Source organism: Rhinolophus ferrumequinum, chromosome 20, assembly GCF_004115265.2.
Source record: "Rhinolophus ferrumequinum isolate MPI-CBG mRhiFer1 chromosome 20, mRhiFer1_v1.p, whole genome shotgun sequence".
Lineage (NCBI taxonomy): Eukaryota > Metazoa > Chordata > Mammalia > Chiroptera > Rhinolophidae > Rhinolophus > Rhinolophus ferrumequinum.
Window position 1 is genome coordinate 47,165,773 of NC_046303.1, and position 17,270 is coordinate 47,183,042.

The window sequence follows — 17,270 nt, forward strand, 5'->3', positions numbered from 1 at the left end:
GTGATATTCAATAAAGCTGAGTTCCCCTTTCTCTCTCCCATATGAGAGTTGGTTAAGATCTGTAGCACTGGGACCGAAAGAGGTTTTCTGTGGTGTGGGGGTTTGGGCAGGATTCTGGTTGTGTGGGGGTGTGTCGTAGAGAGAAGCCCAAAGAAGCTTTCCTCCTTTGCTGTTTTACTAGGCTCCAAACCTGTAAGTGCTAGAATACAAGTATTCTGTTACAGTCGGGAAATTAAGAGGCAGACCAAAGAATCGATTTCAAATCACCTAAAAATATGAATGTGAAATAAGTTCTATTAGAATTAGCAGTGATTGGCTTTCTTCTTTAGCTTTAAAGGGAGTTGTTTAGTTTCTGTTAAGGTGATTGTAGAGGTGTTCAAAAGTGCCTAACTTATTACAATATGTCTCCTTTCCATAAATAGTAACATTAAGGGATTCTTGTGATAACTTTGGTGTGAGTTAGTTTCCTCTCTAGATGTACTGAGGCAATATTCCTTACACACAGTTCTGTGCCTTTTTATTATGCACATATATATCCATATATTATCTATCAGTGCCGTCTCCATAAAAAGTTATGTTTGCCGACTTAACTTCTCTTTCTCTGTTGTATTGGCGTGATTTCCAGACAGTGGGTCCAGACACTGGAACAAGGTAATCAGGCCACTAGAGGTGCCAGAGTTTCCCATCATCATTGCAAGGTCTCCTGTGTCTATAAGGCAGCATCAATTTCTATCCATGTTGGATTTTTTAAAAAAACTAAAAATTCATTTATAATAAGCACCCACAGGACTAAATGGGAGCTGCAGTAATAATGACAAGACCCTCTCACTTCCAAACTGGAATTCTTTCAGTAACAGCTGACTTTTTTCCCTGCACAATAAATAAACGTGTAGTTGCCTTTTTTTAGATTTACTACTATGTTTTGTATATGAAGCGGTTACTCTGGAGAAGCATGAATCTTTAGTAAAATTCTTGTCAGACAATTTAAAATTCTTCCTCAGCTGTTATCCCAGATCTACCTATTAATTCTAGACTCTCGGCTTCTTTTCTTAATTTATTCCACCCACTGTCCACACATTGGCCAGAATAGACTTATCCAAAGTCGTCGCTTAAAGATCTCCAACAGCTTCCCAGAGCCCCCTAGTGAAAGCTGAATTTTGTTGGCCTGAGAAATTGCTCCCCACGCCTCACTCCTGACTCTCCCAGCATCCTGGGCCCCTGAGTGTCTCTCCAGGCTGCTCCCCACCAGCCCCTCCTCAAATTCAAATGATCTGTGACTCCCCTAAGGAGCCAAGCTAGTTTCTGTCTTTGTGTTTTTGCACCTGTTGCTCTATTCCTAGAAAGCCCATATTTCCTCATCGAATCTGCCTGACAAACCCTGTTGATTCTTTTCTTTTTTGTTATAATATTTAGATCTTCACATGAGAATAGAGAATAATACAATAAACACTCGTTCAAGCCTTAACATTTTTCTATGTTTTATTCTGACTTTTAAAACAGAAATAAAATATTTTAGATGGAGTTGATGTCTTCCACATACCCCCTGTCTGATCTTGTTTCCCTGCCTGAGGTGACCATTATCATGAATTTGTATTTACGATTCCCACACATGCTTTATATTTTTGCAGTGTAATTCATAAGCAACCTATGGCATTTGTTTGCAAGGATGAAAATCTGATAAATGGCACAGTACTATATTTATAATTTTGCAACTTGTCTTGTTATTGCTAATAGGTGTATTCTAAGTTTATTCATTTTAACCACCATACAGCATTCTATTATACAAATAAACCACAATTTGTCCATTCTCTTGTTGATGTACACTTGGATTGTTTCTGATAATTTGCAATTACTAATAATGCTGCTGTGAACTTTGTTGCACACATCTCTGTGTGTATATATGTGAGTTTCTCTATGATAAATACTTAGAAGTAGCTGGGTCATGCTGTATATACATATTCAACATTATTGATATTGTAACATGTTCGATGTTACTGGTATTACACTGCCCTCTCCAGAGATTTGTATTTACTATATTTTCTTATTTTCTGTATTCCAGATGCCCTGGCATCTGGGGCCTTGCTGACTGGGAAGAGATTGAGCCTCCCAGGACCAGCCAATTCTTGGAAAGAGCAACCAACTCTCTCAGGATTTCACCTTTCAGATGCCAACTAACACATGGAAAGCCCAGACTTTGAACCACCTCCTCTGTCCGGCTCCTACGCTCCAGGAGACAATATTCTCTGCCTTAGTCGTCCCAGTGCCTGATACCAGACAGGGAGAAACAGTCCCCACATCCCAGAGCCTGCAGAAATGATTCAAACTAGCCAGTCCTAAACCTGCTCAGCCTGCCTTGCCTCTCTTGTGGAGACCACGATACAGGCTCATGCCCATGCTTTCCCCTCACTTTTTCTGCCTCTTTCACAGAACCGATGTCTCCGTGTCACCCATCTGTGAGACGTGTGGCATACTCCCTCCTCTTAGAAACAAACTATCTCTTTAAGGGCCTTCGTTTCCTGATCTGTTGGTCTCACCAGACCTGGATAATAACAAAACCAACATTTTAAAACAAGGTTGTACCTACATAAACCAGCAGTGTACAAGAGTTCCTAGTAACACATGAGGATTCCTCTTTCTGACATCAATATGCTCAGATTCTGATGTTTGCCATGATTAGGTACAAAATCACTGTTGTTTTAAATGGTTTCCGTAATTATTAGTGATGTCGAGCACCTTTAAATCTTTTGTCATTCCAGTTTTTCTGTGAATTTCCATTCCTAATTCCTTGCCCATTAAAATTAGGTTATTACTTTTTATTATCTATTTGCATGAGTTCTTTATATATTCTAGAGTCTACTCTTTTATTGATTATATACTGCAGCTTTATCTTCTCCCATTTGGTGGTTAGTTTTTAAACTTTATGGTCTCTTCTGTTATGCAGAAGTTTTAGAAATTAATCCAGTGAAACTACAGGCCAGCCTTTTTTTTTTAATGGCACGTAGGTTTTGTGTCATGTTTAAGAAATTCCTTTTTCCCATGATTCCATAATATTTTCTTCTAAAAGTTGTAAAGTTTTATTTCTGCCATTTATTTCTTTAACCCACCTGGGATTTATTTGTGTAATGATTTGTCTAGAGATCTAGATCTACTTTTGTTGTTTTATTTGAATAATGATTGTCCTAGTACCATTTATTAGCTAGTCCATTCTTTCTCCACTTATTACAAAAAAAGCTACTATGAGTAAAAAAAGTTTGATTGGAACCTATGTGTGTGAGCAGAGTGATCTGTTTCATTACAAAATTCTCCAAATTTCTGTATATATGGATATTTTTTTCAAATGAGGAACCCTTCAGTGTTCTATCTGGATTACACACGCCTGATTCCAGTATTCTGGGATTTGAACGGTGAACTAGTGCTGTGGTGAGGAGAGAGGTGTTTCATCCTTCAGTGGACAGTCTTTAGCTTAATGCCCTTTTAAAAAATAATAGACTTCTCCCAGCGCTTTGCTGCCAGAAATCCTTTGGTCTTCTTCAACCTCTCTGATTCAAATTATCCAGAAAATAAACCTCCTGTCTCTTGTTGAGATGCAAAGGATAGTTTGCTATTGGAAATAGAATGAAAGAAGTCCAGTTGTTCCTCAGTCAGAATTTTAACCAATACCTTTTTTTTCATCCTCTTGTCTATTTCTTGCTTCCAGAGGCAATTTTCTCTCCAATTCCTGAATCTTTTCTGTGTTCTGCGACGCAAATCCCTTTTCTCTAGACAGTTGGGTTTTAGCTTTTTACGGTAGGTTTAGTTACCCCTTGTCCATTCAGTTTTCATTTTCCAAAATTTTCTTGGTATCTTTTATCTGCTTCTGTCTCGATCCTCTGTTTTCTTTGTTCTTCTGGCTTTATACCATTTAAAATTTTCTAAGCATTGTTTTATTTGGGTATTGGGCTTTAGTTTATTTCCTATTTTTTTCTCCATTGTTTTTTTTTTCTATTTAGTTATACATTACATTTAGAAATGCTATTCATTTTTATATGTTGATCTTGTATCTAGCAACCTCATCAAACTCTCTTAATAGTTTTCATGCTCTTATCTTTAGAGTTCCTTGAGCTTTCTATCCAGATAATCCTGTCAACTGCATCTAAGGAGAGCTTTATCTCTTTTCCAAATTTTATACTTTTAATTTCTTCTTGTTTTATTGCATTGGCTACAGTCTCCAATACTACATAAGCATTACTCTAGCTTTGCCTGTCATACATGAAGCTTTCCTTCATTCAGCCTTCTTCTCTTACTCTCACTTCCAGATAGAGCAGATTATTCTCTTTTCTGTGCCCATGAGATCCAGAATACAATTCTATTGCAGCATCTTTTTCATTGTATTATATTTGTTGGTATTTCTGAATTCCTGATTGGACTATAAATTGAGGAAGGAAACCATATTTCATTCATTGTAGTATCCCAAATAATGCATCCTAGTATGGTGGTAGATATTTAATGGATGCTTATCAAAAGAATGTTTATTGCCGTATGAGGCATTTCCACAATTTTAAGTTTATTTGTGTGATTATTGATGAATATCTTCCTCCTCCACTAAACTGTGAACTTCCTTAGGGAATACTGTGTCTCCTTTTGTTCTCCATTGCATCCCTGTGGCCCTTCCCAGTATTTGGCACATGGTATCCCTTAATCAATATTGGATGAATGAATACGTAAACAAATGGACCAATGTGGGCCATGGTAGAAATCCTCTGAAATAAAATTTACTTCTGTCACATTTAAGATTTAAAAAGGTACTGTCCTCCGAGGGGTGTATTCTTTCTTCAACAGATTATTAATTCATTCTTGTAGTTATATTTAGGCTCAGCATTAGTGGTATGAAAAATATTGTAAAAATTTACCATTGCTGAAACCTCTAGATTAAAATTTTTTCCTAGATTTCTTTTTTTAAGTACTGGAATAATTTATTAACTAATTGGAAAAAATTTAGTTTAGGATTGTTCCTCACAACATATAACAAAGTAAATTTCAGAACAAATTGTTATAAATAGACTACAGTAAAATAGAGTTATATTGATATAATGTGAGATACAGCAAGTCTTTTTCAGCATAACGAGAGCAAAATAACCCCATAAAAATAAATGCACATGAATGCATTACATATGTAGATACCATATGCTAATTAATAAACATATTTGAAAAACAAATTTTACTTAAAATGCATCCCAAATACCCATCTCAAGTAAATTATGCACATCTTTTAATGGAAATTAACTAGAAAAAAAACCCCCTTTATTCAGTGTTAAAAGTGGCAATTGCCATATATAGGGAAGTTACAAAAGATAAAATACAGAAAGACAATACAAATTGCTGTCAAGAAATAGCAATTGGCAAACATTAAAATGAATGGTTAAATGTTTTAAGTGATTTCATATATATATTTATATATATATGTGGTCTCGGAACATAAGGAAGAGAGTGCTACTGAATTTCCCAAGTATTATACATATCATGTTCTTTCTTAGGTAAAAGGTAAAATACATGTGATATTGAATATATTTAAGGTTAGATATTAAAAATGTATGGAGAATAAGAGACAACTGTGTAGAAACCATGGAAACTTGATCATACAAATATTTTTTATCTCTGCTATTACTAAACTGTCTGCTTTAGTAAGATAAGTCAGTTGAACCAACAATACTTAAAGTCCTACACTGTGTTTTCAAATGAAATAAGACGATTAGATTAAGTCCCCACTTACACTATTACAACTTTGAGGAGCTGGACTGGTGGGGAGTTCAATTTAGTTCCGACGGTAGGACAGGTGGCTGGGAGCACTGTAAAATATCTTGGCCCTAGTCAGCGGGTAGGTCTATGACACACATGTTACTTGGAAAGATGAGGCTTTGGGAAAAATTTAACCCGTGTACCAATGGGAAAATGAACCAAAAACGCCATCAAATGGTGAACCAACAACAGACAATTTGTGAACCAATAAAGGAGAACTGACAATTATGATACAATAGTTATAAACATTTATGTGCCAAATATTGCACCAAATTATAAAATTTATCATATGTTAGATTAGGTAGAAAAAAGAAGGCCTTATATTTCCAAGGCAATGATTCACAATGGATTAGATACCAGGCTCAACATAAAATTAACTAAACTTCTCAGAGAGATCGTCCTTTATCTTTTCCCTATTCAGTGAGAAATACTATTGCCATTTATTGCTCTATTACCTAGATGTTCTTAATCCTCTGGAAATCAACAAATTCAACAGTATCAACAAACTTTTAATTTTGTATATGTTAAAAACAAGCAGAGAAAATGTCTCAATCACTATTTTTATCCTCAACACTTAGCATAGTGCCAGGCACATAGCAAGCACTCAGCAAATGTTTACTGAATGCCTGAGTGCTTATCACGAGGCACTATATTAGCAGCTTACAAAATTCTCAGGAGTTCAAAAATTTTCAGAACTCTTTATTGACTTTTCTTAGTGTAATTACAGAGTAACTAATAGAAAAAGCCGAATAAGAGAAAAATGGCTAAATTCATAATTGCTATTCTCGGTGATGAAATGAAACACCAGTAAATATATTTGACATTGTTCTTTCCAAGCCTGACCAAACTTACAAATCCTACACAAAATTTAATTAAGAATGAATAAAGACAAATGAGCTTCAAATGGCTTTTGGATATAATTTTTATTTAAGTATGGGCTTTTAGCTTGGTTCACCTTAGAATGCAACCTTTTAGTTCGGTTAATACGGAGTTCAGGGCGACAGGTCCATTATAATGTTGCTGGTGTTGGTACAACTTCATCAGAATGTATGAATATGACCCGCAGGAAAACAATCCACAAAGAGAACACAATGAAAACATCCACTGTTTTACAAATCACTCTGTTACCACAGACACAAATGGCAGTTACTGTTAGTAAATCAGCCACGGAACACTTAAAAAAAAAATCTTTAGACAAGGAAATGGGAACTCCTTTGTGAGAGATAGAGTTTTCATCCACAATTTTTAAGTAGAAAATATTTCAATGTCAAGCATTTTTCTTATCCACAAAACAACGCTAAACCAACATACATTTTAAGGAGTATATTAAAGGAGATACAGTATCTTTACAACTATCTTCTTGAGTAGGTATTTCAATGAATTTTCTGCAGAATATAAGTAGCCGGAAATTCAGCAGCAAAATATTGCAACATAAGTAAATACAGTGTCAATGTATTATATTGTAGAAGAGAATACATAAAAGGACAATGATAATTTAATCATATAAAACATGATACATAGCTGAAATACAGTCCACTTAAATAGCTTTGTGACCAAGAATGTTAAATACTGTACTAAATGCCATTTTAAACATAAAATCTCTTAAATTTTTGTGCTTAAAACTTTTTTTTTCTGTTAAACTATTTCTTATTTTCCAATACTGCCACTGTAACAGATATTACAACAGATCACAATTTTCACGGACACATCAACATGAAGACATTTACTTGTGAGAAAATAAGTCACTTGTCATTAGTTCACAGTGTGGGAAAGTGGTACACTCGGTCTTGAGAAGGGCTTTCAGTGAATCACCGTGTCCTTCACAGAAATTTCCTGATATCAGATGCAGTGCGAGATTTCAAAGAATGGAAAGCAAACACATCACATGTTGGAAGGAAAAATAACTTTTTGATTCTTCATGGGTATCGTCTAAGTGACCTTCGTCTTCTGTTGTAGAAGTGCCTGAGCCATGTTGTCGAGAAAAATTCATCATGTAATTTTGTTTGCGAGTGCTGTTGGAATCAGAAAGGATAGAGGCAGAGAGAGGAAAGAGAAGAAAGAGCATGTAAGTCCCATCACTGAAAGTACAATCTTGTCTAGGTCCTGAGTTACCCATATATTTATCTGAAAATTTTTCAGGGTTCATAGGTCATGCTGACATCACTACCCTGGGACAGAATCACTGAAGGTTGACACCCATTTTCACTGCCTTGGTCTTGAAGAAATCCCCTTCTTCTCATGAGTGAGCTCCAAACTAGAAAAAAAATGGCAAATTCTCTTGATCATAGCAAAGTGGATTGAAACTATTTCTGGGATTTAAAATTTTATTCTTGAACTCTTTCTGAAAATTCTGACTGGATTAATTCACTTGAAAGACAGCATGTGCTGCTACCCATTGCTTTATTTAAATACATCTTTAATAAGTTAGGAAACGTTAAGTTGGTTCCCTTTAGCAAAATTTCATTTAAAGCTTAAAAGCAAAATCCACAAAAAAACAAGTATCAAAGAACGGAACTGTTAACTGAATCAGGTTGAGCTGCCTATTTTATGCAGTCTCAAGGCAAGTGAATGTTGGATTCCACTGCCTTCCTCAAACAGTAAGTAGCTGGATGATAGTCCATAAACATAACCTCTGGAAAGGAGACTCTACTGAAAATAGATAATAAAATACTACAAAGTGTAGTTGAATGTATAATTGTATGTAGTGTGTGCATATATTTCCACATGTATGTACCACATTCAACACATACATACTATCTATGAAGCTGATACAAATACTGAAAATGGATTTTAGGAGCCTGCAGGAAACTGTACGATACTGGTAGAGACAGCTGTTAAAGTTTCGATGCAAAATATGCTTTTAAAAGGAGCATTGTCTACAACGTCACTTAAAAAATCCTACTCCTTTTACCCACTGACCTGAGTTACAGCATATCTATATGTGGCATCAAAATGTGGTTTTAAGTGTGAGGCTATCAATATTTTCTAAATCGACTGAGTCTCTTGAACACTATCTGGTCTCAAAGTCTTTTCCTCCTTAATTGCATGGACATAAAATGCATCCAGAACAGGACAGTATCATGTGCTTCGATTCCACCATGAAGGTCAATGTGACATGAACTTGAGTTTAGGATAAAGAAGAGGTAAAAGTTAATTTTGCACTGAGCAGTGTATTCTTCTGGGTTAATAATGGTCATTATACCAGGAAGGGAGTATAATAATACTGTTTTACCTAGTATGATATATTACATTATACTTAGCGTAATTATACTAACACTTGTAACATACAGAAACCATTAAAATGAGGATTTTGTATAGTTAAGTTTGATCACTAGAAAAGACAATGTATAATAAAATTTCTCAAAGGGAAATACATAAAGTGAATGTCATTAGATACGTTTAATCGAAAATTAATAGCATCTGTGCTGAAAACCAGATACAAAGATAGATATCACATTGATGTATATTTTAGAAAATAAAATGAAGTGCTAATAACTTTCCACTCTGGACTTCTGTGATCCCAATGCTAGAAACCATAGGATGGAAACTAAGAAAATACTCTGAAGACGTTGTAGAGAAAAACGCAGAAAAGTCAGGTTTATCTTCAGGTCGCTTGACTGCCCACCTCCCGCCCCCATGTGACAGTGTGGGAGAGTGGTATGTGTGACAGAATTATGTGCATCAACCAAGCTGATTAGTTTTAGTGTCACAGTTGAAGGATGAAATGAATTCATCCATTTTTTATTATCTGCTGTGAGTACAAATTGCTGCCTATGTAAAGTCCAGTTACAAAAAAAGGACAATGACCTAAGGTATCGAACTAATCAAGTGTCAGGAGAAAGAATGCTGTTATCTCTTTAATCACAAATCCTGGGACTGGCCCCAGCTGTCCTGCCAGCACCCTAGGTCACCTTATGGCCCTGTCCCTGAGCTATTGCAGTGGGCCCCTCAAGTGGCCTCCTCATTCTCTCTCCTTACGAAACACCACTGAAAAGAAACCATGAAATACTAAGAAAGTGTCACTGACTGTGTAATGGTATCTATGTGCGTATGTATCTTCCCACATACTCATATACATACAGTGGATTTTTTGGATTGGCAAATGTTGTAATGATTTGTAATAATGCCGAGCTTGCCCGGGAGCTGGGAAGCCGGTGCCCGCCGCTCGTGGGTGTGTCCGTTAGTCCAGTCTTTCTGGAATGCTAAAGTGCTGCTCGGCAGGCCCTGCCAAATGCCCTTTTCTTTTTAACAATACTTTTACAAATTTCAATTACAGTTGACATTCAATATTATATTAGTTTTAGGTGTACAGCATAGTGGTCAGACATTTATATACCTTATGAAGTGATCACCCCAATAAGTCTAGTAACCACCTGGCACTATACATAGTTATTACAATATTATTGACTATATTCCTGGTGCTGTACTTTACATCCCCGTGACTACTTGGTAACTGCCAATTTTGCACACAAGTTTCTGTAAACTTTTCCTCAACTGCTGGCTTTACCTTGTTAAAAAGACATTCATGATCCTCTTGTGTATGGGGCCACATGTAAGTCAATTTAGCCAGATATTTCAAGTCCCCGACACATTGAATCTTACGCTGCTTTTCAAGTCCTTTCTTCCACTACCCTCCTATACAGACTGCTCTATCTAAACTCACTTTGAACCTCTGCCGTCTGCCTCATTTGACAATCCCCAATATCACTTCCTAAATTTCTACTCATTTTTCAAATATCACGTTTTATTTATTGCTTACCCCTCCAGATGTTGTTTTCCCCACTCTACTCTGAAGTCTCATAGTGCTCATTTTCTGCTTTGCATGAAGACTGTTTGTGTTCAGATCTTGGCTGCTCATGGCTAAACTTCTAGTGGTCCAGCAGCCCATGCCCCTCTCCCACCCCACGCCACAGCCCTCAGCCTCCTGCCTCACCGGTGGGTGGTCAAGGCCTGTTTGTTGAACTTTTGGTGACTTACTGATTGGATTCCTGTTGTAAATCATTACTCTTTAACTATAAGGAATAACTGCAAAGTTAAAGCAATGAAAATTATTTTGTTGAAAACATGTTTAAAGATATAAGGTACCCAAAGATAATTTAAAATAGTGAAAAATTTTACATGGAAAAAAAGATAAACTCAGAACACTCAAGATATTTAGTTATCTCAATGGAACAAAGGAACATTTAATTTAAACAAAAATTGATGTGTATGTTTAATGGCTTTAACGGAACTTCTCCATATAACTATTTACATACTATGGACTGATTTAAATTCTCCATCTTTATAAATGAGAAAATAAATACCAACAGGTTTCAGATCTTTAATACCTTGACTATCGGTTCAGTGTGGATGCTTGCATCTAATTTAGGGGGCATTTTGATTTATTGGATACTTTTAAAATTTGAATAAATTTTATGTATCGATAGCTTATCTTTGGATACCTGCAAATGTTGATATGCACACAGCATTTGTTACTGAAGTTTGTTATAAATGCCTAGTGTCTATATAGTCACATTAAAAATGGCCCCATTTTCAAAGTGTCCTTGAAACTGACTAGTAATTTTGTAAAACATAAATATCTCTTAGTCAGTTAGAGTGGAATCCTAATGAAGCAGATTTTTTCCAGTTCATGAGCTTATTTCAAGCACCACAGGAAGCAATACTAAAATTCTGTCTGCCTCTAAGACCATTATAAACTGACTTGGTTATCAAACAGTTATTGTGGCTTCTAAAATGTCTGACTTACAGGATTGGGGATCAGAGGAATTTTAAAACAAGTTTAAGGTCACATTTTGTGTGTGTGTGTGTGTGTGTGTGTGTGTGTGTGTGTGATCAGATCTGTGAGCCTATTTTTGTTTTTGATACACATAGACATATAGCTATAGATAACCTGGTAAGAAAATAAATATTTTAAAGATTTTATTTCTTCGCTGCAATTACATGGAAAGTAATTTTTAATCATAAGTTCAATGAAAGCAGAAATGTTTATCCCAAGAATATCAACTATGCTGCTTGACATATTAACTTGCTTTGGCTGTGGACAGAACTAGGTTCATTTTAAAATTCTCCCATTTTGAGTAAGTCATTGAAAGAAGAAGAATGAACATCAGTGACTTCTTGGAAATGCTAACTTAAATTTCCATTATCACTTAGTTTAGGAAGCTAGAGGGCATATTAAATTATAAACTGTTTCCCTATATGAATATGGATATCGTAAGATCTTTCAAGAACTTGTGACTCTCTGCTCTTTTGAAACACTTACTCCTCACTGGAATCACTATCTTAGGTCATTTATTATTATGAAAAAAGTCAACTGATTTTTAATAGATTCTAAAGGAAATGGGGAGATAGACACTTGGGAGAAGTAATTTGAGCTCACTGAAATTTAGGCATTTTTACTGATCAGTAACTAATTATTTATCATCAAAAACATATGATACATAGATAACGCTTTAAATAAGTGCAGACAACAAGAACCCAGTGGACTGTCATATCTTTCAGAGAAATATTGGTGAGTGTAAGAGGGAATGTTCCCCATTTAAACTAATAATGAAAGTCCCCTGCAGAGAAGAAGCTGTACATTTTATTTTCAAGGCCATGCATTTTTCAGGAAGGCTACATGTAAATAAGTGAGGCTCATATAGATCACAAATGTTGAAGATTTCAAATTTCTTTTCTCTGCTAAATAGAGCTGAGAATAATACCTGATAATGTGTACCTCAGGGAGCTGTAAGGGTTAAAAGAAAACTTCTAGCATGCTGTGCAGATGTTTAATAAATGAAAACCATTCACCTTCTTTTCTAAGTATCCTCCATTAAAGGACAAATGTACACATATATTAAAGAAGGCCAATCTTACCTAAGGGTAGGATCTAGAACTCACACATATTATGAATAAATCCACTCCCTTCTGCCAATTCATTAATTAACTTAGAACAGAATTGAGAAGTAAGGCACTCTCCACACATCTGCAGCACAATAGATCTTTTGAAAGACGTTACATTTAATCAGAACCCCTAGCTCATTGGCACACTTTTCTGTGTTCATGGTCCTTCATAACAAATTTATAAACTGTGAGCACTTCAATAACACCTAATACAGCCCAAAGCACATAATCAAGTTTGTTTCCCAGTGAAGGAATGCCTATTCGCACTCTGGTTCTCGCTGCCCGCGCGCAAATGGTGCATACATTTGAGAATTCTCACAATTCGGCTGAACTTTGAGTTTATATGATACAGGTTTCAAATGTTCTAATGTATCTCAATATAACATACAACTTTGTTTTCCTAGATTTTTTTTTTTTTCAACTGCGAAGGTCTTCACAAAACTTCTCAGTTAACGTAGTACAGCAGTGAAACTATTAGTAAACAGTTCCCCCGAATTAATAAGAGGACTTACCTTACTCTAGTGGAAAACCAATGACAGCAAATAATGAAATATAACACAAGTTAAAAAATGCCCTTCAATGCATGCAGCACTGTGATTAGTCATAAAAGTCTGATGAGGTTTAGACGCAATATAGGATTTTCATCTCTTTTGAAAATAAAATTCAAGATGTTATTTCTTATTCTTCTATGCCTAATATATACATATACTGAACTTTTCTATGTAATGCAACATGCAATATTGCTCATAACCGTATGTCAAAGGTACATGTAGCTAGAGTACTACATTTGGCATAATGTTTGCATGTGAAGTATAAATGTGAAAGTAATAGTTTAATAACTACCATTAATGTTACTTGACTTTTCAATTATTTACCTTTTAGAAACACTTAGTCCTGAATATATAAAAATACAGAAGTCCTCTATATTAGATAACACAGTCAAATTTAATAAGGATAAATATGCTTTGCAATAAATGTAATAACTCATCTCCATAATTCATTTGTGCCAAAATGTGACAGTATCTTGATAATGAATAGCATGAGGGGATGGTCATGATGGAACGCATATTATTAAAATCTGATTAATGCATTTAAGACCATAGCTAGCACATATTGGTTTTCAGTTCTCAGTAACTGTGGTAATCATTCACTTTTTCGTACATCAATTCACTCTTTTACAATTTGCTTTCAGGTACACATATGCAAAAATTGGCCCACATTATACACATGACAGCTGTGTACTTAGACACATACACACGAAATGTGATGTGTGAATGAAATGCATAGTTTGGTGAGGGAGATTCTTAGGATAGAAAAGTATGAGTGCCCAACAAAAGAGATTAAGACAAAGAATTCTCTTTTATCCTAAGAAGAACCCCACCAGCATGGATCTTGTGAGGGATCTGCCCAAATGTATTCACAAACATTGACTGAAAAACAAATGTTCTACACTAGCAAATGAATTCAGAGAAATTAGGTTTCTGACGCTTGATTGTCATTGATTGTGTCACGTTACGTCATTCAGACTTTACAGAATGAGGACTTTTTGTAAGCTAGTGAGGCTGGAAAAAGTGATCTGCTCAATTCAGTTCATCTCTTCTGTGGCAGATTAGCAGGGGCTAATCATCAGGAAGCGTTTTCCATGGGCAGGTTTTACTGAAAAGCATCAGAGTGGGAAGATCTCACTTTCAAACAAGCACAAAGCACAAAGCACATAACTTTGCTTGTTAAATGCTATATAGTGGTTTTTATCTTTATGATATGGGGGATTGTCATTGTGTATATCCATACTTAGGACTCAAATCCTTCCACAGGGAGTATTTTAGAAATGAAGCCATTAAATTAAAATATGTTATGTATCTTGTTCATTTAGGATGAATTCCTAAACCTTGAAATACTTGCAAAAGTGCTAACTTTGTTCTCAGCAAGCGCCTATGTCTTCTTGGTAAATATGGGCAGTACTGAGGTGAAACTCAAGATCCCATGCGTGACCACACTTTTCTTTCTAGGGGTTTTTAGCATGTGTCCCAGTGCGCATGCACACAAGAAAAACTATGGTAATAGAGCTCGATTAAGGCCAGTCTTCTCTCAGGAAAGGAAATACATTGTAAAAATCTAGACCCCCAGCCCTGCAACCAGTAGTTGGAAAAACATATTCGTAGCCCTGGTAGCAGTGTTCACTTAGGTCGGGCTTGTATTTCTTTAGATACGAACCTCAGTCTTCTCTCCCCTCCACACTTGAGGAATTAACATGACTAGTTTATATGACTAAATGTTATTATACAAAAACCATAGTGACTAAAGAGGATATTTTGAATTAATAGGGATTTATGGGAGTATTCCACATGTCTACTTGTCACTATACATCTGCAGTAGCAAGGTGATAATTAGCAATATTTGTGAATCATGAGATGAACCTCAGCTAGCTTCTTGTGCCTCATTTGGTTGAGAGACACTCTGGAAAATTATTATATTTTGTTTTTCCCCATTTCTGGAACTTTCTTTTTTGTTTTAAGCTTATAAAATCAATAAATTATTTTGCAGAGCTACCAAGGTCCATATTAATTAGTGAATGCCTTAAAACTTTTTGCGACTCTTCTGAAGAAGTCCTTTGAAAGGGTACAGTGGCATAGAAATGTTAAATCCTGAGACAAGAGTAAAACATCAAAGACAGGTCTGAAAACATAATTTCTTTGTATGTATTTTTTAAACAACTCATTTATTGAACTCGGCTTTATGAGGTATTTTCTCACCAAAAAAGTAGGAAAATAAAGTAAGTCTTTAATTTTAACAAATTTTTGAATTGTCATTAAAGAGATAACATTTGCTTTTAAGATTATATGTGTAGTAAATATAAATAAAATTATATGGTGATATGTATGAAGTTATACATTATTAAATTATTCTTTGAAAGAAGATGCTGAATACAACTCAAATCATGCAACAGTGCATGTGTGGTAATAATGCTCTTTTGATCATTCAAAATGTTTTAGTGCCTGAGACTTTGAGACAATAATGCAGAATCAGAGCAGAGAGGTGCCTGGTAAGTTGTAAAATCTTCAAAGATTAAAATTCTGGAGGTGGAATAAAAGTGAAGTCTTTATTAATACAGATTATTGCTCCAGAATAATACCAGAAACAACAGGTATGATCAATGTGATACATTTCATATCTGAACTTGATTCTTGTAATAATATCATGATACTGGTAGCTGCTTATAAAAAAACTAATACCAACACCAGTATTCCAGAAGGTTCCCTTGGGAATGGTGTGATGAAGCTTCTTGTGGGTGTTTTGAGAAGCCTCTGAGGCAGCAGGTCAACAGGGATCAGAGAACAGAGTTCTGCATGTAAGTTGTGAAGGGTTATTTCATACCAGGGACTGTATTTGCACTTCTGACTCCATCTGCTCCTTAACTGTAGTCAAGGGAGGGACTTATGGTGATGGTATGCCTCTGGAATCTAAAATAGATACTGTAATTTCTTGGCTGGGTGGCAGGAGAAGAAATATCTACTCAACATATGCAGTATTAAGAGTTATTATGTCTATCTAGGGGCAGTATTAGCGTTCTGCCTTCTTTTGAGGACAGTCAAGTTTTGAAGTTTCCACAGGAATTGGTAATGCTTGTCAGGCACAGGAAGCCCCATTAATGTAAACTTTCTTGGCAAGAGACTTGAGAGATACAAAGTGGTTCTGACTCTAAATTTGATTATCAACCAGTTTATAGAATCATTTTTAAAAAAGACTGGTGCTCAGGTCCCACTGCAGGTCAATTTAAATCAAATTATCCGTCGGGATGGGCCTGGGTATTGGGACATTTGCTGATGCTTCCAAAGCTCTTAAGGTCTTCTGATGTTCAATCAGATTGAGAAGCGCTGCTCTGAAAGGAAAGTAACCAGGGCAGAACGGCTTTAAGGATGGTTTTGGTCTATTTGGACATCTCTCTCCAGCCTTACCATATATGTATTTATTTTAGAGCCCAGGTTATTCTATTCTCCTGGAATAATGTAGTCTGAGGAAATCAATATCTAAGTAAAACATCAGCCTCATATGTAGATTCAAATGAGTCTGAACTGTTATTTTAAACTTCAACTTTGTCTTGTGGAGGCAGAGCCCAGCAAGTTGTCCAAAGCAGCAGAGCGCACAGTGGGGGCTTGTGTAGGGACCAGGTTGCTCTCAGATTTGGGGATTGATATGGATGCCATGCAAGCAGGTGCCTCAGTGAAAACTAAGACGAAGGCTAACTCAAGACTGAAAAATTCAGCTCATGGCTATGATCGAAAGAAAACAAATCTGGTAGTTTTTCCTACCAATTAGTCACTTAAATTGCTTTCAAAATGAGTGAAATCAGCCAAGGGACTGATTTCATTTTTGATTTGGTAAACAGAATGAACATTTGAACCTATCTACCGAGAAGATTCGCCTCTCCTTGCCAACCACTTGGAGCCATCAGTCCGAACCCGTCGAGACATAAGCATTCCAGTTCTACAGGAACTAGATTGTTAGAGAAAAAGCAAGTCATCTCTCTGTGGAACAGTCAACCCGGCTAGGTGACAGTGGTGCCAACCCTATCATATGGGAGAAACCATGGGGAACACCCTTAACTTGTT

The 17,270-nt window shown here is 35.9% G+C and overlaps 1 protein-coding gene across 1 annotated transcript in view; it reads right to left on the reverse strand.

The window, feature by feature from the left end:
* Positions 1-6,661: 6,661 nt before the first annotated feature.
* RELN (reelin) overlaps positions 6,662-17,270 on the reverse strand; it is a 496,978-nt gene continuing 486,369 nt past the window's right edge. Inside the window, 2 exon segments of the mRNA XM_033088143.1 lie at positions 6,662-7,741; positions 7,744-7,787. Coding sequence (XP_032944034.1) covers positions 7,692-7,741; positions 7,744-7,787 — 94 coding nt within the window. The 3' untranslated portion in view covers positions 6,662-7,691.